The 22998-nt window shown below is 43.8% G+C and overlaps 1 protein-coding gene across 48 annotated transcripts in view; it reads right to left on the bottom strand.

The window, feature by feature from the left end:
- The window catches only part of COL13A1 (collagen type XIII alpha 1 chain), a 170638-nt gene that overhangs the window by 113591 nt on the left and 34049 nt on the right, over positions 1 to 22998 (bottom strand). For all 48 annotated transcript variants that reach the window (XM_033149055.1, XM_033149061.1, XM_033149009.1 and 45 more), the window contains one exon: positions 16413 to 16482. In XM_033149055.1, the coding sequence (XP_033004946.1) occupies positions 16413 to 16482 (70 nt within the window). The remainder of the gene's footprint in view (positions 1 to 16412; positions 16483 to 22998) is intronic.

Here is a 22998-nt window from a genome sequence, read left to right as displayed (position 1 = left end):
CCCCTCAAACTGGACCATGCCTAGTTTCTGACACGCAAAAATTCGTGAAAGTGCGCCTCCCCCAGGCCGGGCCCTCTTTTGACTCACTCTACGGGCCGCCCTATGACCCAGAAGGCTATTCACGCCTGCGCATAGCTGTCAACTTTCGGATTTGAAAATAAGGGATCAGCAGCCTCACCTATGACAGTCACATGGCAGTGGTGGGCGGAGCCAGAAGCAAAAGTGGGTGGAGCAGCTAGAACGCGGCGTCTGCACTCTTCCCTAGATCAAGCTGCTTTGGGCTGCTGCTGCTGCCGCCGCACTGTCTTTTGCGTGGCAACGCGGCCGGGATCGGTGCCTTGACATCGGTCAGGAGCGGTGGGCCTCAGCTCAGCCGTGCGGCCCACCCTCCGGCTTCCTCCTGCTGCTGCAGTGCTGCAGCCCCTGCTCGGCTTGTGAGAGCAGAATGCAGTTGTGTCACCCCCACCCCCACGGGCTTCCCCTCCCTCCGTGCAACCTGCCTCGCCAAGCGGCCATTAGAGCCACCAGGCAAATCGAACCTTTCGCAGGGCAAGCCCCCACCACGCACCCACCCTCCCCGGTGCAGCGAGAGCCCCCGCCAGAAGGGCTGAAGACGGGATTGGTTGATTGGTTCATTCATTCTACCTTGCAATCCTCGCCACAGATCTGTCCTCAAGGAGCCTGTGCTGAGAAAACCGAGATCGCCAGTTTATTATTATTTTCTTTTCCTTTCCTTTTTCTAGGGGGGGGGGGGGACACGTCCACGGCTTCAGTAAAACTCTCCTCCGTCAGAATCTAGTCAGGCAGAGGTGGGGGAAGAGAGAAAAGGGGCTGTGGGGCCCAAGGCCATCGCCATCCAGGAACAGGCAGGCACAGTGGAAATGAGGGGAGGGGGGTGTACAGGAAACTGGCCAACTTGCTGCACAGCAACATCTTGGACCAAGAAGGCTAAAATATTAACAGCAAATCTGCAACCAGGAAAAGGTGCACTTGCAGGCTTCCTTCGCCACAGTCTGGAGCCGATTCAAAGCTCCAGTGGGGCATCGCAAAGGAGCTCTGGGAGGGACCAGCGAGTGGCAGCTGAGGCGGCCAATGAAGGCTCAGCTAGGTGTTGGTTTTTTGTTGTTGTTGTTGTTCTGCTCCCCTGGCTTGCAGCATCCAATCCTTAAAGGCAGGAGGCGGGATTTCTTCGCTGCAGCCTTTAACCCTTCATCACCCGTGACTTGTGAGCAGTCTTTTGACAACCCGGGAATATTCGGGTTTTTTGTGTCATCCGGGAGAGCAGCGGGAAACACATTTAAAAACGGGGGGATCCCGGCCAATCCGGGATACTTGACACCACTGCGCCTGCGGAGGTGACCCGGCACAATTCTCTGACCATTAGCAGCAAGTGGGCTCACCACAGATCACATAAAGGCAATGGGGCGGTGGCACTCATATGCCTTCAAGGGCTATGTCAGGCACAATCAGGCGTTGACAAATACCGTATAATACTTTCTTTCAGGCTTGCACCCCAGACATGTGTGGCGGCGATAACAGGGTTCCCCATTAAAGGGATATTGGGGGGAGGCATTGTCCATACACCAAGAGGTTGTCATTGCTCTTCTCCACCAGTGGCGGCAAAGCGGGGGGCGGGCTCTCTGCTTGAACATATGTTCTCTAGAGCTAGCCCAATCCCCACACATTCTGGATAACCCTGAAGTTTCCGAGATCCCCGGCTGGGGGCTGGGAAGGATAAATGCCCGATGCCTGAGCCAAGGTCTCCCTACATCTGAATCTTAATAAAGTTGTGGCCAATTATAATCCCATAGCACATTGTCTTGTGTCATTATTCCGCTCGGCGGTCGCCTAGGGTTTGGGGGACTCCGCCTGTCCACACAAACATCTCAGTTGAGGTTCACTCTTTTTCAGACCTGTTTTGAGGTTCACTCTTTTTCAGACCTTGATAACCAGCCAATACAATACTGGACCAGTCAGACCAGTGCAATAGCAGAAAGCTGGCAACCCAAACCTTCTCAGCTTCCTGAAAGCCAAATATGCAATACATGTGTCTTGACAAAGACTAGGTTGTACAGGGCTGTGCATAGGTGCTGACTCCCTAGGACCCTGGGTGCCCGAGCACCCACAAAAGTATTCATGAAGGAGCCGGGCACCCACAAATTTCAGTGCCAGGGCCATGCATGCTGCATAGCACCTACGGTCCCAGGCATCCAGAGTCTCGAGGCTAAGCTGGCACTCCTAGGGCTATGGTGATAAAGTGCATTGTATGTACTATTCCTAGAAAGTGGAATATAGAAAGAATATACATTATTGAAAAGAAGAATGTCTACCAATGGTGACTGCACTTTCACACAAAAAACATCCAGCATGGTACTTTGCTTGTCACTAACTACAACCTCTCCCTCTCCATTTCCTTCTGTATTTGACCAGGGAGTTTTTATTCATGACAAACAGGCATGGCTGTGGCGGCTGCAGGGGACAGGATATCTTGTTACAAACCCTGCCTAGCTCTTTTGGTGGCTCAGAGCCAGGCAAACTGACAAATCACACTTCCTCTCAACACAGTCTCTGCCCTGAAATAGTCAGACCACTCCAGTTCAGAGGCCCCCACCTCCAGAATCCCAAGCATCCCTCTACAATGCATCCCTATGGAGCACAAGCCAAAGCCAAGAGCTAAACTGGTGTCCAGGCCTTTAATCTTAACAGGCAGGTTAGGAGCCCTAGTGTCTGTCATGTTGTGCCTTATGTCAGAGCCAACTGAGGCCTCTTAAGAGAACATGAAAGGAAATTAATCATCATCATCACCACCACCATGCAAATAAAGGTGGGTGCAGGCAATCTTGTTTCCCAACAGAGAATAATTTTTGCAGGCAATGGGTGGTTGTTTTTAAAATTATGCTTACTTGAACAATAATTAAAATATCATCTAAGTAAGGAATTCTGGCTGTATGGATTATACACCAATGTGGGTCCTTAGAATTATATTTAGCACAGCTGGGATGTTTACTGAATACAAAAGCACAAAAATGCACTGCTAGATCAGGCCATGTTAATCTCTTCCATCATTTTCTTTCATTCTGTTATTTAAAGCTTCTAAGGATGTTTCTTCTCTGCTACTGCTGTAATTTATAGCCCCACTTTTCAGACAGACCTCTGATTACATAAAATTATTAAAAACAGTAAGCACCGATATACACTATACAGTAAGACAGAAAAGCAACTGTCTGCCTTAAAGAAACTTTCTGCTGCTCCTCATCTCAGAGCAAGGTTTTATCGCAGAAAGGCAAAGTATAATATTGCAAGTAGCAGCAATTAACCAAATCTAAGCTTGAGCGATATTAAGAGTTATACATTTTCTGTATACAGACGTCCCATTCAGTTAGTGGGCTTTTAGCTGTCAATGTACCTATTCTCATGAATTTGCACAATTTATTTGAAAGTTATCTAAGCCAGTGGCCATCACTACAACCTGTAATAGTGTGCTTTTCCATATATGTACTAATTCAATTTTAACCAAGTAAACAAACAACAGAAGAAAATGATGATGATGATGATGGCAACAGAAAAACCCACCCTCTTGAATTCCATAAAGTTCATTGCTCTGTGTGAGAAGTGCTTCCTTTTGTCAGTCCTGAACACATTCAGTGGTTTCACTGGCTGATACCAAGATCTAATATTGGGAGGGAGGATGTCTCTAAATCCACTTTGTCTACCCTGTTCATAAATTTATAGACCTCCATTATATCTCCCCTTACTCATTTTTTCCTTAAGTAAAAAGACATTTTAAAGAGAACTAAAACATTATTAGCCTTTTCTCATACATAAGTTGCTGATACACTGATGTTCAGCCTAACTTGGGTGCTATGCAATTAACAAATTTGTTCCTTGTTTTAGGCTGGTGAAAAGCGGCTCCACTGCTGTGAAGGATACATTCACGAGCTCAGTTAAGAATAGCATTTGTGGCTCTGCATTTTCAGACCATACAAATTGTAGTTATTGAAGGGTGGCATGCAAAGGATGCTTTCCAAACAAGGTTCTGCTTCTGTGGAATGAACAAGGCAGAAGATCTGCCACACTACTTATTGTTGTGTTCATTCCTTATATACATATAGCACCTAGAAACTGGGGGTGGAGGTTGTGATGCTTGCCTAAGATCACCCAGCACATTCAATAGACATGCCTCAGTTGTCCCAGTTTGTCAGGTACTGTTCCAATTTTCTGGTCCCTGTCTTTAATGAGTTACTATTGTAATGGTCTTGGGTTCATACATCTAAACCACAGAATAAGGTTAGCCACAAACAAATAGCCACAATCTGCAGAGCAACTTGATGGTTTACAGCAGTCTCAAAACCTTTCTCTGCTCTAACAGACCCACATGCTCTTAGGGCAATGGTAGCCAACATGGCTTCCTCCACTGTTGGACAACAATTCCTATCATCCCTGTCCTTTGACTATGCTAGCTGGGGTTGATGGGAGCTGGAATCCAACAATATTTTTATTCCTTATCCCTGTTGGCTACCCCATCTTAGATCATGTCCAAAAATTGTCATTTTCTAAGGAAACATTTAGTATCCCGAATAAGAAAAAGTCTCTTAAGTCAGTGTTTCCCAAACTTGGGTCTCCAGCTGTTTTTGGACCACAACTCCCATCATCCTTAGCTAGCAAGACCAGTGGTCAGGGATGACTGCAACTGTAATTCAAAAACAGCTATAGACCCAAGTCTGGGAAACACTGCTCTAAGTTATAAACTCTCACTATTTTGCCTCTGTTGTGGTGGTGGTTGTTTTTAACCCGTTAGTTGTTAGCTTTGCCATTTTTTTTAGGCTGAGGCACCGTTTGAACTAGCAGCTTCCTGACCACTATAGTACACCACCAACGTCTGTAGTGTTTATGTATTAATGCAATCCTCCTGGAAGAGTAGCCTGATTATATGTGAGGACGGAGTTGAACTTCATTCATTTTTGGCAACCCCAATGTAGAGAAAACAATACTCCTGGCTTCTGTGTGGAATTTTCGAAGGGCTTAGCCCCTTCTCTTCCCTCAGCTATGGAGAAACATTATGGGAAATATAAAGGGCAATGCAAAGACAAGTGCTGACCTCTGAGGTATTCAACTTCCACTCTACCTCAGATCAATGTGTTATAAACATTAGCAAAGGCTAGGCCAAGATACCGCTTTACTTTTTTTTAAAGAGAGTTTATTTTGAGGGCTTTCCCCCCATTTCCAGATATCCAAAAGTCCGTAGAGTTGACTAGAGTGTAAAAGTCACTCATATCTTGGCTTCCTGGGATGCTATGCAGTAGCACTGTATAATAAGTTCCAACATACAAAGATTTAAACAGAACGGTAAAAACAAAATAGTGATTTTTGCTTATGCAACAAAGGAGTAAATAAAATTCCTTTACATTCCTGCCAGGTGGGGCAAATCCAGTGCTTTTTTCTGGGGGTATGCAGGGGTACACATACCCCTAAACATTTTTGGGCCTCATTGAGGGGCAGTATTACAATATGAGGAGGAAAATGAGAGTACCCCTAAACATATATTTTTAAGGAAAAGGGCACTGGGCAAATCTATACCATAACTGAACTGGTTTAATAGTAATTCCTTCTCTGCTGGGTACACTGACACCTTTAGCTCTGTATCACTCTGAAAGTCAGCTTCCAGGAGAAACTATGACAGTTAAACTGATATAAAATCCATATAGTATGGGTCCCAGAGAGTGCAAGAATGAGAGTAAGAGAAGACCCTGGCCTCTTCTTTTTAAAAACTACACTTACTAAGAGCTTGTAAACTGATTACTTCACCTGCCATGAACATACTTATTGAGCAATCCCAGCGCTCCTCCTAGCAGAAAAGATATATGAGGTGCATTGGGGGAGCAATAATCTCACGACAAGAACTTAGGCAGAACTTGAGCTTGCGAATATCATTCAGCATAGCTGCTCCAACTGCCAGGCATTGGTAGGGAATGTTGTTCATGGTTATCTTCGACCCATTCAAAGACTTGCTTCCATGGTGATGTGTCCCATGAACTGTTTGCTCAAAATTAGAAAATAAACCAAGCTTAAACGAGGGTGGCTTCCAACACTGCATTTTGTAACCAAGTGCAGTAACCCAATCACAGAATAGGTATGCACGTTTGAAGGGTGGTAAAAATAGCTACATTTTTTTTTTTAAGTACGTGGAATGGGAGGCCCAGTCCTTTCATGGACACCTCTTCCATTATTTTTAGAAGGAATGAGAAGATTTTTTTCATACTTTTTCCTTTTATCATGCAGCACACCTAGGCATCTATTTTGTACCCAGGATTTAACTACATGTATAAAATGTAGTCTGAGCGGCCACTCTATGAAACAGGACCGTAAGGGGGAAAGAGGGGGAAATGTGAGACGCTTGACTGTTTCATTCCACACAGAGATCCACACACTGCAATATTATATGTGGAAGATTATGCTGTACATCTGACAGGGAAACCCTATGCATTCATAGGAAGGAGTCGGCATTATACAAAGTCACACTATTGGTCCATTTAGCTCAGTATTGTCTACACTGAGTGGCAGAGGCTCTCTAGAGTTTCCGCCAGGATTTGTTTCCAACTCTACCTGGAGATGGAACCTGGAAGCTTTGCTTGCAAAGCATTTGCTCTAACCACTGAGCTACAGTCTTTCTTAAATAACTAGGTCAGAGATGGCTCAGTTAAGACAGGACTATAGGCAGCGACCATTTCGCACCAGGGTTCTGTTCCCAGCCCCTGCATGCGTTGGCAGAACATCTCATTCTGTGCATACCCCATTCTCCTTTCCTCCAGGTCCAAAAGGACCTGCACACCAACAATCACACGTCAGCTGGACACACCTAAAACCGTCACTGCCAACAGAGAGCCTCTGGAGAAAAGTAGCATATTTAATATCATATCTTACCCTCATCTCATATGCCTCCCCCCCAGGTGGCATTCGTATTCTCATATTGTAAATAGGAATTTGAGTCTGAGAGAGGGTGAACTCTCCCAGTGAGTTCATGGCAAGGCATAATTTGAACCAGGAACTCCCTAGTTCACACACAGTTCATCATTTCACCACACCTGTTCTATTTTCTGCTTACCAACGAATATAAAAGGTAAAGGGACCCCTGACCATTAGGTCCAGTCATGTCCGACTCTGAGGTTGCGGCGCTCATCTCGCATTAATGGCCAAGGGAGCTAGCGTACAGCTTCCGGGTCATGTGGCCAGCATGACAAAGCTGCTTCTAGCGAACCAGAGAAGCACACGGAAACGCCGTTTACCTTTCCGCCGGAGTGGTACCTATTTATCTATTTGTACTTTGAGGTGCCTTCAAACTGCTAGGTGGGCAGGAGCTGGGACCGAGCAACGGGAGCTCACCCCGTCACGGGGATTCGAACCGCCGACCTTCTGATCAGCAAGCCCTAGGCTCTGTGGTTTAACCCATAGCGCCACCTGTGTCCCAACCAATGAATATACTTGGTTGCAATAAGCCCTTAAAGTATGCAATATTCATGCTGCCCTGCTCCACAGCAAGTAGCTGAACTCTCCAAAAGCTGCCAAGTTTGAAGGCTGCCACCCTACATTTAAAATCCACATAACCCCACCACGATGCCAGACCTTCAAAAGACTTGCTGAAATGTGCCTATTTTCATCTGTTAGTGTTCAGAGGGCATGAGTGTCTTCACAAAGCAATATCTGGATGTTATAGCCCTATTTTCTTTCTATATAGTCTGAGGCAATGAAAAAAATGTTCGGAGGAAATAAGGAAGTCATTAGCGCAATTGATTTCCAAGAATGCCTCTAAAATGGGCCTGAAGATGTTCCCCAGCAGAACCCTTTTTCAGCTGACAGATGGTAGAATCATTTCATCAGGCTGTTCCAACACTCAGCTCATATGACAGGCAGCAGGGTGCGGTCAGGTTGCTGCACTTTGAATGGTGATTATGCAATGCTGATTTGCATCTTAGCATGAGAAGACACGTGAGCCATCTATGAGCGGTTACTCCCATGCTACAAGTGTAGAGCTTCCACGGTTATCCAGTGTTGCTGCCTGAATGCTCTCACACAACTAACCACACCATGTCCACGCCACACCTGGTTACAGTTTGATAACTGCTGTTTATTGCAACAATAATCCACAGCCTCAGCCTTTTTCACTTGTTCCCTTCCCACATCTATGTTTTATAAAATGTTGGCCAGTTGTCCCCCTTCAGATGTTAAGATTATGTGCACTCCAGGGGTCAGAACTTTCCTTTAGATAGATGTATATACTGTATTGGGTGTAGCACCCAAGAGTCTTGAACCTGACAGCTATGCAGCTTTTAGGTGCTACTATAATCCACAGAAACAAAAATGTGCTACTTGGAAAGATGGAAAACTCATTTTGCTTTCGTCTTGAACCCATTTGGGGGTTCAAAAGTTCGACTGAAGCTCTGACAGAGATGGAAAGGAGTGATGAGGAGACAAAGAAAAAACAACTAGTAGAAAAGTAGGCTGTAAATGGAGGCTGACTGCAGGCAGAATGAAAAGAAGAAAGCCAACACAAAGGAACAGTGGAAACGAGAGGTGTCAAAATCCCAAATCCTATAGTAAACAGTGAGAGGCTGGCAGCGCAAACCTTCTTCTGGCAAAATAATCAAAATTATTTCAGTGGTTTCTTAGTTACAATGTGATATAGCGGATATACACAGATACACTTAGCCTTTCCAGTGCAGGATTCATGGCCCAGCCATGAAGCTCAATGAATGGGTGAGAGCAAGTCACTTTTTAAAATTAGTATCTTTAGACAGAAAAAGTATGTATGTTTGCAATGCCCACATTTGCAATGCCTCTCTTTATTGTCAAATGCCAAATCAAAATACACATGGACAAAACAGTTGTCTGTGAAAGATGTACACCTCTATCTTCAGATAGTTCCTGCTGGTTACTCAAGGATGGCTGTTAGTAGAGATTTCATTTCAACTATTTCCTGCCCCCTTAGAATAGCCTATCTCTTTATTTTTATTTTTATTTTTGACATAGAATCCATTGTTTGACATAGTATTTTGGATGGTTTGAAAACTCTTTCTTTCTAGCTTATCCACCCCACTTTAGTTTGAATGCACACTAGCTGAATACTTTTAAGTGCCATGGCTTAAGGAAGCTGTTTAGGACAGTTTATCTATTTGGCATCAGATTTCATTGGAACCATAGAGCCAAGTTACATGTTATATCAAACCCATTGTTTGGAGTTGTGTGATTTTTATTTATTTTTTTAGAAAAGCTTTAAACAGCAACCATGGGAAGGGTGGGGAGCTGATGAGGATGTGGACATTGGTGAGGGATGAAGGTACTGATGAAAATTGCCACCTTAGTTGCTTTTTATGTCAGGAGAGAAGCTTCTATTGGTATCCCTCCTTATGCAAACAGCAACTTTGGTAGGGGTTTAAAATAATAAATATACACACCAAACTACAGATTAAATGTATAGCTTTTCCTGTAGCCATACCCTCCAACATGCCACGGAGAGCAATCAGGACATGCGTCTTTCGGGATCCTGCTCCCACAGGTGTCACCTGGCTCCCGGGAGAGTACGGCCCCTCAAAACGAGTGCCTTTGGGGGCTGCACTCCTGTGGGAGCCAAAACAGGTCATCTCAGGATCCATTCAGAAGCTGGGATGACTTCTGTAATTCTGGGGTGTCCCTCTCAAAGGGGGACAGTTGACGACTATGCCTAGAAAACAGGTTTCTTCTAGCTATGGAGTGGAACGATATCTCCATGGCCAACTTTGTGCTTTGTGTTTCTTAATCCCTTGCACTTCATTCTAAAACTTCTAAGGGTTCTCCCTTCAAAGATGACTTATGAGACCCAAGCCTATAACAACATATGTTGATATTATAATGCTTAATTAATGAGATGCTTTTGCAGATCTGTGTTCAGTTCCTTCTTTCTTTAAAATGTTCTTTTCAGTGGTTTAAAGATGGAGGATTTTTTCTTAAAGGAAAATGCAATCATGAATTTTAGACAATTGCATAAGCAATTGAAATCCAAAAACAGTTCAGCTCCTCATTCGATAAAGTGCGTTCTAGGCTGCCCATGAAAGCTTATGCTTCAATAATGTGTCAGCCTTTAAGAAGTCCTGGAATTATCTCATTTAACCAGACACTTATTGTATTAAGGGTACCTTGAAAATATTATTTTGGGAATGGGGTCAGCCTGTCACACAACATGCAGCAACTCTTGTTCTGAAAATTGGGTGAAGTACAGGCTTTGACAAAGTTCACAATAACATTTATCAGATCCAAAGATGCTAGGCAGCAACAGCCAAGACCACAGCAGCTAACAATCATGTACACAGCTCAGAGACTTCCTGTACAGTCTTATGGTGATCTTTAAACCTTTGGTGACCCTAGAGAAAAACTCAACACACAGCGGGTGCCACACCTATCCCAAAGCATGACAGATTAGTAGTGTCGGTTTCCTGAGCCTAAGGAAACATAGATTTCCTTATCGTGTCTATAAATAACATTTAAACACAGTGTTTTTACTTCTGCCTATATTGTTCTAATCTTTAGTGCTAAGATAACTGACACACACACACACACACACACACACTTATGTATCCTCTTTACAGCTTCACTTTACTCAGTCTTCTGTTTAAACTAAAAGTACAAATTTTACAGTTTGGACCATTTACAATTTCCCTGCTTGCCTTATATGTGTTTCCCTCCTGCTTTCAGAAAGTCTGCAAATGAACTTGTGTTCTCTTTTCCTTTCTGCACACTAGGCAGAACTCAGAAATTGGGGAAGAATCTGTGGGAAATATGGTGTAATGTCACTTACGGTAAACATTTATTTTCAAGAAGGAACATGAGGTCTCCTTCTTTATAGGCACCATAAGGGGCTGGCTTTGGAAGAGAACCTTGGAAACATAATGCTGACTCTCCTAAAGTTTGAGAAAGCTTCACGTCTGCCCACAATGACCACACTGTCTAGGATCAAGAATCCATCTAGGCCATATGCATCTCAGGCATGGGGGGGGGTGTATCAAGAGTGTAGTGATTTCCAAGGTCTTCTCCTGGTTTAATATTCACAGTGAGGAAAGTACAGTTGCATTGTTCAAAGTCAACCGTAGCCCCGCCTGCCAGACCACTACTCCAATTCTACATTCCACCCATTGCATTCAGTAGGGTGACTGAAATGGGTGAGAGTGGGAATTTTGCAGATGGCATCCGTGTCCTTGGAATCTTTGGTAATAATACAACAGGTGCCTAGAGGCAAAAAAGGAAGTCATAGATTCATGTATGCATGTTACCCAATTATTCCTGGGTTACGTAGTCACTCATCCATTCATTTGAAACAAGGCTACCTCTCCAGGGTAGAGTAGGAACAACACAGAATGATTGCTGAAATATTGGGGGGGGCATGTCACAGAGAGCAAAGTTTTCTTGAAATCCCCTCCCCCCCATCTTCACTCAACACTAAGTGGAAGCATATGATTCAGCTACCCGGTAAAATAAAGACCTATTTCTCATTGAGAAATGTGGCATAAATAGCTACTCTTAAGTTGAGAGGTGTCCCAAGAGTATTTCAGCAGCTGACTAGATCCCTCCTTTTCATAATGGCCAGTGCAAAAGAAGACAATGACAGACATTGAGGGATATAATTTTACAAGATGCTTCAGCTTGCTTGTGGACCTCGAGGCATTATAAAAGTCATGCTTTCTCTGACCCGTTGGTATGCAGACAGACAGCACTACATCACTCTTGCTGTCTGTTCTTGCTCACGCTGTTTATGTTTTAAAGCATTTGTTTCATACACATCTTCCAGAGCAATTACGCAATCAGACGTCTCAACCTCTGTGTGGGGGGTTTGCAGTTTTAAAGTCCACACACCACATGTGTGTTCTCTCAGGTGTATCAATTGTATTGGTGAGATATTGCAGCACTTAAAGAAAATTGTCAAGAATGTCGAATGGGGGGGGGGAGAGACTCTTAGGGCATATGGAGGTGCCAGTGCAGCTGCAACACGGGTGCTATTTGGTTAGGGAAAGGAAGAGTTGCAGGAATCTCAATGAGGTCCCGTTTTTTGTTACTTTTAAGCACGCACTAAGTATTTATTTGTTCTGTCCAGCCTTTCTTGATGTTTGCTTTACACTACTGGTGTTTGCCTGGTTTTTAGTTTTGAATTTATATTTTAATTTTTTTATTGCTTTTATCTCTTCTTGGAAGCCGCTGCAAGAGGACATTGTCCTAAAAAGTGGGTTTCAAATATTTAAAGGAATATTTGGGGAAATAAACTAATTTGCCTCAACATAATATTGTACAAGCTTAAGTTAGGACTGTCACTATACTGATGGACCAATCTGGATCTGAATGTAAATAAATAAATACATAAATAAAAAAATACTTATATGCATTCATATAAAGCATGGGTGGATAACCTTTTTTGGCTCATCGGCCTCTTTGTCCTCCAGGGACCCATCTGGGGAATGCATGCCAGTTCCCCCCCCCCCAAGTGTTTCTGGCCACTACACAAACATCAGCAACCACACACATACACTATAGTTTTCAACTGCCCTGAAATGCCAGAACTGCCACCATGGCTTCTCACTATGTCATACAGAGGTCAAAATTCTGCAAGCAGGGAAAGGGAGCAGGGGCAGGGAAGGGCAGGGGCAGGGGAAAGAGGAGGAAACCTGGCCCCTCATTGTGGTGCAGCCAAGGGCAGGATAATGGTGGCGGCAGGGGCTTGGCTCGTGCAGTCACACAAGGACCCTTCAGCAGTCATAGCCACTGATCATAGAGACTACTTTGCTGGCATGGAAGAGCCACCTTGCAGACATCAGGTGCAGGTGCCTCCTCTGACACCCAAGGTGGGCTGATGGAAGCCTCACAGTTTCATATAGCATCTAACAGTCCTGCATGTAACAGAGACATCTGCCAGTATAATATGGTTACTACATACTCCTCTTGGTAACAGCCATAGAGCCGCTCAGCCAGCCCCACCCTTTCCCCGTATTTCATTGGCAGTGTGCATATATAGGGGGGACGGGGTGGAGGACACACACACTGATTTAGAATAGAATGTTCCTATTTTCATCTGAGGAGTGTTGGAGGGTTTGATCCACATAGACATGCATAGAGCACCTCCAACTTTTCAGTGGATCCTTTAGATCCACAGAAAAGGGTACTTTCCTCCCCATTGGTGTTGGGCTTGATGTAGATGTCTCTACCAAACCCAGCACTGTGATGGAGAGAAATATCATGCTATCCACTATTAACAGAACAGAGCGGATGCAATTTCCGTTTCTGCTGTGGTTCTGGATTGTGTGGAGGGTTTTAAATTGCCCAGCTCAGTATTGCAATGTTACCTGTCTGCCCCCAACCCAGTCCACCATTGGTGCTGCTGAACAAGGCACCCTTCCTGTCCAATGTCATGTTTCAATCAAAAGCAGATCAAAGTATTCTGGGAACAAGAAACTGCACTCCTACCTGCTCTGTTTCCCAAAGGTGCACTCAGGAAACATCAGAGCAGAGGAGAGTGCTGTTCCCTGTTTTTGGAGTGCTCTGATCTGCTTTCAATGGCAGCAGCTACAGGACGGAAGAGACACTTCATTAAGTGGTTTTGCCACTATATGGTAGTAGTGGGACAGTTGTCCACAGAACAGACAAGCTGGATCAGAACTTTGAGTCATCAATTCCCCACCCCTGCTATACAAGTCATGTACATGTACATGTACTCTCTCTCTCTCTCTCTCTCTCTCTCTCTCATTTGCTGACTCATTGTTACATAGGCATGTGTAAAATTAACTTAACAAATGTTGCTCGTATCATTGAAACTCTTTTGGCTTCCCTTCAAATTCCTCAGATGTTTCACTTGAGAAAGCACCGTCAAAACTGCTTTGAATTTTGCTTTAGGCAAAATTTTGATGACAACTGTACTATGACAACAGCAGAAATTCACTAGTATAATTCCACTACTTTCCACATTTACCATGTGAGAGAGATTATCAACAGTTCCTCATGGCCATTCATAATTCCCACTAGCCCAGTGAATTCCATGGTGCTTACTTCAGAGTACACATGTGTAGGACTGCACTAGTAGAAATTGGAAAAATACATGATGTTACATTTTGAATAGGACTGTAGTGTTCATAGCTTTTCTACAGCTATGTCCACATTAAAAAAACACATTAATACCAAATATGTTGGCTTTAACAGCCACATTTTATATTGCTGGCATTGATTACCTTGCAGCCCTGACATCATCATCATCATCATTATTATCAAAAGCAGGAGTAGCCAAAGGATGTCATTCTAAATCATTACCTTAACATACTGAATCCTTCTAAAATTGTGCTTACATTCCAAAGGTATACATTACTTTGATTCAAAGCAGTCTCAATGTCTTGAGCAGTGGCATAGGAAGGGAGGGGCGTAAGGGGCGGGGCGCCCCGGGTTCCAGGGGAGGGGGGTGACACTCGGCGGGCCCTCCCCAAACCGAGCCGTGCCGCCCGGCACCCCGTCCATGCTGCTTTATGGACGGACGGGGCAGCCCCACAAGCCGCGGCTTGCTCGGCGGCTCACCCGGTTGCCGTGGGAGCAGCAGCGCCGGCCCGAATGAACTGCGCATGCTTTACGGATGGGGCAGCCCCACGAGCCGCCGCTCGCTCCGCGACGCACCCAGTCGCCACGGGAGCAGCAGCACCGGGCCAGATGCGCAGTGCATCCGACATGCGTCGTGACGCCACGACGCACGGGGCGTCACATCACGACGCCCTGCCCCCAGGGGGGTGCCTCTGTGCTGCCGCCCCGGGCAGCCAAGAGGCTTCCTCCGTGCCTGGTCCTGAGCTAGCAGTCTCACTCATTAAAATATGTTTTATTAAAACATTTCATGAGCAAGTCTCTACAGAGGAGACTTCCTCTCCCCCTCCTGATTTCCTTGAAACATGAAGATTTTCAAATGTCCATTCTCATCAAAGGGCTTTTGGGATGTCAATATGAACATTCAAAACCACTGCTACAGCCAATCCCCTTCACTGCTACTTCTCCTCCTTTCCCAAGTAAAAAAAAGCCTTGGCTTAGGGAAGATGGATGGATAGTTGACAGCAGAGGGACTGACATGTGGAACACTTTTTCCAGTTGGAGATCATAGGGGTTGATTTTAAGCATAACATTTTTTGAGAGAAAATGAAACCACACACATCATTTGTAGCTAATTAGAGGCAATAGACAGTCAAATCCCATGATGCCCATTAGGAAAAGACATTCCATGTGTCATTTGCTGATGAGGAGAGACTCTCCTATGTAGATGCAACCATTCCATGACCTGCTACTCTCCTCCCTTTCCTCAAAGGAATGTTTTTTTTTTTCATTGGAGAAGGGAGAATGGCAGGGAGTGGTAGAGGTGGTGTATGGGTCCAATGCAACCCCCGATCAAGATGGCCAATCTAAAATGCCATTCAAGCACAGGAAAGGAGAGAGTTAAAACGCAGGGATCAGAGACGTCCCTTGAGGCTTCCCCACCTCCTATACTGGAGAAGAAGCCGAAGAAGACCACTCCCCGGATCTGAACCGGACGATTCAGACGTATGTGTTATACAGTCCTGTCTGTACATATGTAAATAAAGACTTGAAAATATCTCTCTGAGTGAGCAGAGGGTGCTTATTGCGAAGGGCATACACAAACCATCACATCAGAGTAGCTAAATCAATGCAAATTAGAATGGCTGTGACATATTTGCCTTCCCAAGAAATTATGACATCACGGTACATCAGTCTGTGGCATTAACAGAGGTAGGGTTTGAAGAGAGGAAAACACTGCCAGGGGCGTAGGAAGGGAGGTGCAGTGGGTGCAGTCCACCCTGGGTCTCATGTATGAGGGGGGGTGGCAAAATGGCACACCGTGGGGGGTGGCACTTACCGTGGGGGTAGCACTTACCGCGGGGCCTGGCTTGCAGCAAGCCTGAGCCACACGTCTCTCCTGGGACTGACACAGTGGCTCGGGGCCCCACATTGCCTGAAATGGAAGCATGGGGCATGTGTCCGCCAGGCGGACTCTGTGGGCAGCTCACTGCGGTGCCCCCATGCGCGGATTGCGGCACCCCCGTGCGGCCCTGGGTGCCGGAACACTACAAGCATGAACACTACCAGCATGTTGGTTTTAATTGTTAGTTGAGGAACAGGGGATAAATATTTGAAAACAAATACAGTAATAAAAGATCAGAAGAGACAAATGGAAAATAATCAGAGAACAAACAAATATTCCAAAACAATGCTGGTTTTCACACAACCTTCAACAAACTCAAGGGTTTGCCTTTGGCTTTTGATCAAAGTTGCCCTCTCGTTGCCTACCCATAAAGACTCAAATGATACTCCATATCTATATAAAAGGCATCATAACCACAACCACAATATGCAGTTCCTACCTGCTGGACAGTTGCATCGCTGGTGGATGTCTCTAGCTTCCCGAAGTCTTGGCATGTTGAACTGTAATCTCTATAAAGTGAAGGCAGGAGGGGAAAGCTACGTTAATAATAATGAAACCCAAGACTTGTGCATGTTAGAAAACAGCTTTTGAAAGAAATTCAGCCCATAAGTGTGGCGAGGAAAAGACATCTGGTCTCGGATCAAAGACAGACAATTTCCTTCAAATTTAATCTCAACATCCGCTTGACTGAAAGCAGGCAGAGCAAATTTGACAGAATTTCTAAATGTGATTCCTTGCGGAGGGGTTGGATTGCTGCAGAAAGGGGCAATTACCCTCGCATGGAAAATTCCATGTGGCAGACACAACAATTTAGGTTTGGGAGCACACCCTACTCCTCTAAATACAGTAGCCACCATAGGAATGTCAGGAAAAAACGTCCTCCATGTAACAAGACAACCCAATCCTATGTGATCTCTAATGTTTACAAGTATTCAGCCACGACATCACTTCCCTTAAGTCCTACCCCTGTCTCACCCTCGGTCACCATAAATGTAGAATGCAGTTGTAGTGGTGGGGTGAGTACCTACCTGCAAATATTATGGTCTTTAATAGAGAAGACTAATTTCTGACTGCTGCATCCATTACACATACTCCAACCCTCAGTAATAAATTTGCTCCGTAAAGTGTTGCTAGTTCTCCTCTACATTATTTATTTATTTTGACAATTTATATACCGCTTAATTACAATAATCTCTTGGCAGATAAAGTTATACAGTGCCAACCAGTATAGACAATACGGAGCTAGACAGACCAAGGATCCGACTCAGTATAAGGCAGCTTCCTAGAACATTTAGAAAACTGCATCAGATTCATGTGCCACGGCCATGGCAATGGCAAACTACTGCAACTAAGTAAGGAGCTATGCTTCAAATCCGTCATGTATCATATTCACCTTTTCTTAGCCATGTACCTGATAAGAGGAACCAACACTGTCAGAAATAGGAACCTATCTTTAGCCTCCTTGATCTGTTTTTAAGACTCAGTATATGGTGACCTGAATTTCCTAAGTACTGTACTGAGATGCTCAGCAACACACACAAACTTAACCACTTCAGACTCGGAAGGAACCGCTGTGTTATCAGATCATTTATTAATCTGGCTACAGTCCAATGCAGAGTTACTTGGGAGAAAGTCTCGTTGAATTCAATAGGGCTTACTTCCAAGTATGTTTAGGATCAGGCCATAAACCTGCAATCCCTAGCATATTTCTGCTAGAAATTAGGTCTCACTGAATTCAGTGGGACTTACTTCTAAGTGAAAATGTTTAGGGCTTCAAATAGATTTGAAGCCAAAATTTAATTCATACAATTAAAAAAACCAAAAACAAACCTGGCTTTGTTTTATTTATTTTTAAAAATTTCAATTTCTAATATAGATATGCCATTCCTTCTCACTGAATCTTCACAAATCTGTATTTTCAGATAGTTGTACCTTACATATTATCAGGATCACATTAGGGTTATAAGAAACAATATTCAAATCTAGGCTTGAAGGGTGAGTTGTCCAACCCAGGTGCTTTAACCCAATTAATTGAATGGGGCGTGATCTGCAGGCTGGTATTGCTTTATTAACTTGGCATGGGAAAACAACTAGGCTACTAGTATTTATACTGGGCTGATCAATCCAGAGATGTACTTCCAACCAGAGGGTCTGAAGCTGCACACAGCTAGTCTCTTCAGTGCCTTAAGACTTTGATGGTTGAGCATAAACAATCTAAAATAAGTAACTTACTAGGCTAGGTCTCAGCCTGTGAAGTTTTCTAGTTGAAACCATGGAGTTCCCAATAAATACTATGTAATTGTGTGTGTGTCCCCTTTAACAAAACCTTTGGATGCATATGAACCTCTGTTCTGGAAATGTTCCACTCTTCATCCTTGATGTTTACCTCAAAACCAATGAGAGATTCTAATTCTGTATCTTGGATCTTCTCAATTGTGTGTATTAAATTTCAGCTAGAGCCATAAATAGGACATCCATATCCTTTAGTCTGATATGTAACCTGGTCTTTGAAGACCTAATTGCCTCCTTTTATACATCCAAGTGTTAATTTAAGGATCTTACCACAGGCATTTGCCATCTCAGTAAGATTGCTCCATTAGGAACTTGTAGGGTACCATATGTCACTCCTTCTGGCAAGTTCAGGGATGAGGCCATGTGACATGATTTGCATGGTCAGAAGGTCTCTGTGACAACTCATCCTCTAACAAGTGAAAGCTAATGCTTCAGGCTTAGAACACAGCTCTTTGATATACTGTTTATAGCACAAGAATATGGCAAATGCAAAGAGAATGGCAGTCAAAATGGGGAGGGCAGTCAGGATACAAAAAAAGTGGCATTGTTTTCCGTTTTTGGCTGTGGCCAAGTATTGTTGCAACTCAAGGGTGGCAGAAGAAATGAGAAGCCCATTTCGGCTCTCAAGACAGAAATACAGCATTTTCTGGTTCTTTTTGTTATCAGAAAAGACCCATACTATTCAAATAACTTGGGAATGTAAATTGGAAGACATGGAAAGACCATTCCTATATTCGCACGGAGAAAAGCTACAAACCCCTATCTTCAACAAAATTGTGGGTTTCCACCAAGGTAAATGAAGCTTTCTCCAAATAAAATAGGTGATGTGATAATCAAAACAACTTATTTAGTATGTAAGTTTTCAGATTGCCCTTCAAGCTAAATGGAAACAACAAAAGCTATCCTTTGAAAGCTAGTTTTAGGTAGCCTGTGTGTAGCACTTTATAAGAAGGCAGATGCACATCATGGAGAGCTTACAATCAAAATTTGACACAGGGGAAACAGCAGAGGGCTGGGAAGGAAGTGGAGGCAGGAGCGATATGTGAATGTTTCAAATACCTGTGCTTAGCCTTTGTTACAGGCTTAGTTGCAGTAGGGCATGGGAATTAGGGGCCTGACCCAAAGACCTCACAGAAAACGTAGGTCTTAATGAGGAATTTAAAGGAAGTAAGGTGGTATCACACAGGTATTCTGGTAAGCAGCTCCAAGTATATAGTGCAGAAAGGGATAAAGAGTGGAGTCTTTTGAGGGAGCAGAGGGAAGGTCATGGTTGGGAATGAATAGAGATATCAGAGCAGAGATGAGACCATTACAGGCTACTGGATCACTAAAGAACTAAAATCATCTCTTGAGACCACTGTCTTCTGTATTCTACAAGATGATCAATTTTAAATCCAAAGCACAAATGTCTCTATTCATAACTGAGAACAATGTTCTATTGCCCCTCCCACTATGCAGCTCCTAAAACTTCTCCAACAACTTTAAAAACAACAAATGGATTACTGGATGACTTATACATGCCCAGATGCAAAGTGATAATAAAGTCAACTTTTAGAAGTCAGAGCAACTGCTGTGACCTGCTATGGGAGAAGATTGCTTTTTCTCTTTGAAAGCTTTGTCAATGCCTAAAATGCCACTGTTTTGTCTTTTGTCCCATAAATGCTGAAGAATTTCACCTTGCAGCCAGGGTACTCTCTGTCCCATCTACATCATTCTCAGTCTGCAAACACATTTGTCAGGGAAACACGGTTGGCAGAAAACCTCATGCCATTGCTTGCTGCTCACTATCACTGGCAGTACTTAAAGAACAGAACCTGGAGGGGGGGCATTTAAGGGCACTTGCCCTGGGTCTCCACACATAGAGGAAGACACATCAATGCTGACAAACAGCAACCGAGAAGGGTGGTTGCCTCAAATTAACATTCAGCTGCTGGATGCTAAGCTTCTGGGTGTTCAAAAGTTATTGTTAGTGAAATCTTTCTGAACAAATCAGGATCTGATAATTTTTGCCAGGGTATCTGTCAATAGTACGTCAACAGGCAGGAAAAAACTACAGCATGTCCCAACTGATATGTGTATCTGGATATACCCATACTCAAAGTATGCATCCCATTCACAAGTCCTTCATCCCCCCCCCCCACCTCTCTCTCTCTCTCTTCTGAGTGTTAGACAATATGCATGGATCATATTTTAATTGGCTTTCAGTGTCTTGGGTTCATACGTGGCTGGAGGTTCCTCCGCCGCTGAGAATATTAAAATCAAATTTACACAGTGATCCAAGCAATGCTTTACAAAGAAACCAGTCTGTCAAAACCTCCATACATTGATCATATTTTAGGAAAAGCATACTATTATGTGATGCTTTGATATGCACCATCCTTTCTTCAGAGAATCTAGTGGCATATGCAGGGCTTCATTTGGGTACTTGTCAGGCCCAGCTGTTTAGCATCAGACACAGAAAGAACCTCTTTATACATCTTGACTTCAGGCCATCTTTAGCCTTAAGTTAAGTGTTCTTGAGTCGTCCTGAATTTAGTCAAATATGCAGCCTGATCCTATCTGTGTTTTACACAGGCGGAAGTTCCACTGAGTACAGTAAGGTTTGTTGCCAATAAAGGAAATGGAATTGCAGCATCAGGCCACACTCTGGAGAGTACTTACCAGGAAACAACTCCCACAAAACCCAATGGATCTTACTTCCAACAAACCAGCTCCCAGTGATGGCCCTCCCTCCCCAAAATGTCATCACCTGCAGAACTATCTAACCTTGCTGGGAGTAGCAAAGAAGCAGTTACCACCTCCTCTAAACAAACAGTTGTCTTTGTCATGTTCTTATAACCTCTCCCTGTGCCCCCAATGCTTGTTGTCATAATCATATGCAAACCACTTTGTGAGGTTCACCTGAAAATAAGTACCATAATCTAAGACATGTGGAACGGCCAGATGCAAAAGAGGACAGGGTTCCTGCACCTTTGATGGTTGTGTAGAAGACGGAGTTACAAGCTACACCTGTTGAAATCCTCTCTTTTCCCAACTTCTTAAAGGTGGAACGACCCTCTTGTTCTTCTGCACCTGACCCCCTTAGTTGTGATCAATGTACAGGTAATTAGGATCAGTCATTAAAAAACAAGAAAAGGGATAGAAGAACCTTGCTGGATCAGAGTAAATTTCCATTTAGTCTTGCATTCTTTTCCCATAGTGGTTGGCCAGAGGTTTTCAGGATGCCCATAGCAGGATATGAAGGCAACAAACAATATTGTTTTTGTTTGTTATTGTAGTATGCAGTTTTGTGTTTTTATATTGTAAACCACCTTGTGTTCTTCAAATGAAGGGCAGTATAGACATTTTAATCATCATCATCATTGCCACCGCCACCACCATCCCTTCCCACCTTATGCCCCCACCAGTGGTGTACTGCCTCTGAATAATGATGTTTCATTTAGCTTTTCTGGCTAATAGCCACTGAAAGGCCTCTTCTCCATTAATTTGTCTATTCTCATTTTGAAATCATCTAAGTTTATGGCCATTGCCACATAGTGTGCAGTGCCAACAGGAAATGCCAATAGTTAATTAGGCTTCATATGAAGAAATACTTTCTATTGCCTGTCTTCAATCTGTTGGGTGACCCTGGTTCTAGAGTTACAGGAGCACATTCTCTCCACCTACTTTTACTATGGCATTCATCATTGAATAAGGATGCATCAAAGTCCCATCCAGGCACAACGTATGAAGTACAGAAATCCATTCACATGGCTTGAAAAGGACAATGTCCTTTGCATTTACTGCTATGGGGCAGAACTCAGCTGAAGATAAGGCTGGATCAGCCACCAGATTTATTGACCGTTAAGCAAATGCTTTACTTTTCTGCTGAGATCAAGGAGGTCCAAGTGTGCTTAACTTTCTAAAATGCCCCGTGCTTCCAAAATAAGGAGGAAAGAAACCAAGTTAAAGCTGAGCTGCTTCATTAATTCAATGCATTTGCTTCCCTCCACCTCCCTTAAAAACCACACTGTGCTTTATTCTGTGTTGTTGTTGAATGATGTGAACCTTGCAGCTGTAAAACTCATTAGGAGCCACTGTAACTTGTTCATGAGAATGTGAAGGTAGAAGTACTGACAACGTGAAAAAGAGTAGGGACTTAATGCTCTGCTTGGGGGGTGAGTCATTCTATACTGTTTTCTTTCCCGGTTCCATTCTGCTATCCATCTCTCTTGTCAACCTATAGGATAGTCTCCTATCCTTGCTTTCTCCATTCCTCTCCCTGTCTCTTACCAGAATTGCCTGTATTTCTTTTCCACTTTATCTTGCCTCAGCAACTCCCTCATGCCTCTCTCCTCCATACTTGCTTGTCAATCTTTCCTTTGGCACTCACAGAGAACAAAGTAGAAAGGGCCCATTACCGTGTATCATTCTCCTCTCACTTGCTCTAGTTAACTCCAGCAAAGCAAGTGCAACTGCACCTTGATCAATCTAATAGAATACACTCTTTCCGTGAATCTAGTGTTTCTCAAACTTGGGTCCCCAGCTGTTGTTGGACTACAACTCCCATCATTCCTAACTAGCAAGACTAGACAGTTGTCAGGGATGGTGGGAGTTGTAGTCCAACAACAAAAAGTTTTCCCAGCCATGTGCCATGGAACCATGATGTTCCTTGCAAGATTATCATGTGTCTTTCACTAATGGCAGTCAAAGGAAGCTTAACCATCATTATTGATTTTCCTCTGCAATTCACA

The sequence above is a fragment of the Lacerta agilis genome, chromosome 5, assembly GCF_009819535.1.
Source record: "Lacerta agilis isolate rLacAgi1 chromosome 5, rLacAgi1.pri, whole genome shotgun sequence".
Lineage (NCBI taxonomy): Eukaryota > Metazoa > Chordata > Lepidosauria > Squamata > Lacertidae > Lacerta > Lacerta agilis.
The sequence above is the reverse complement of the archived record's forward strand: the minus strand, read 5'-3'. Positions and strand labels throughout refer to the sequence as shown.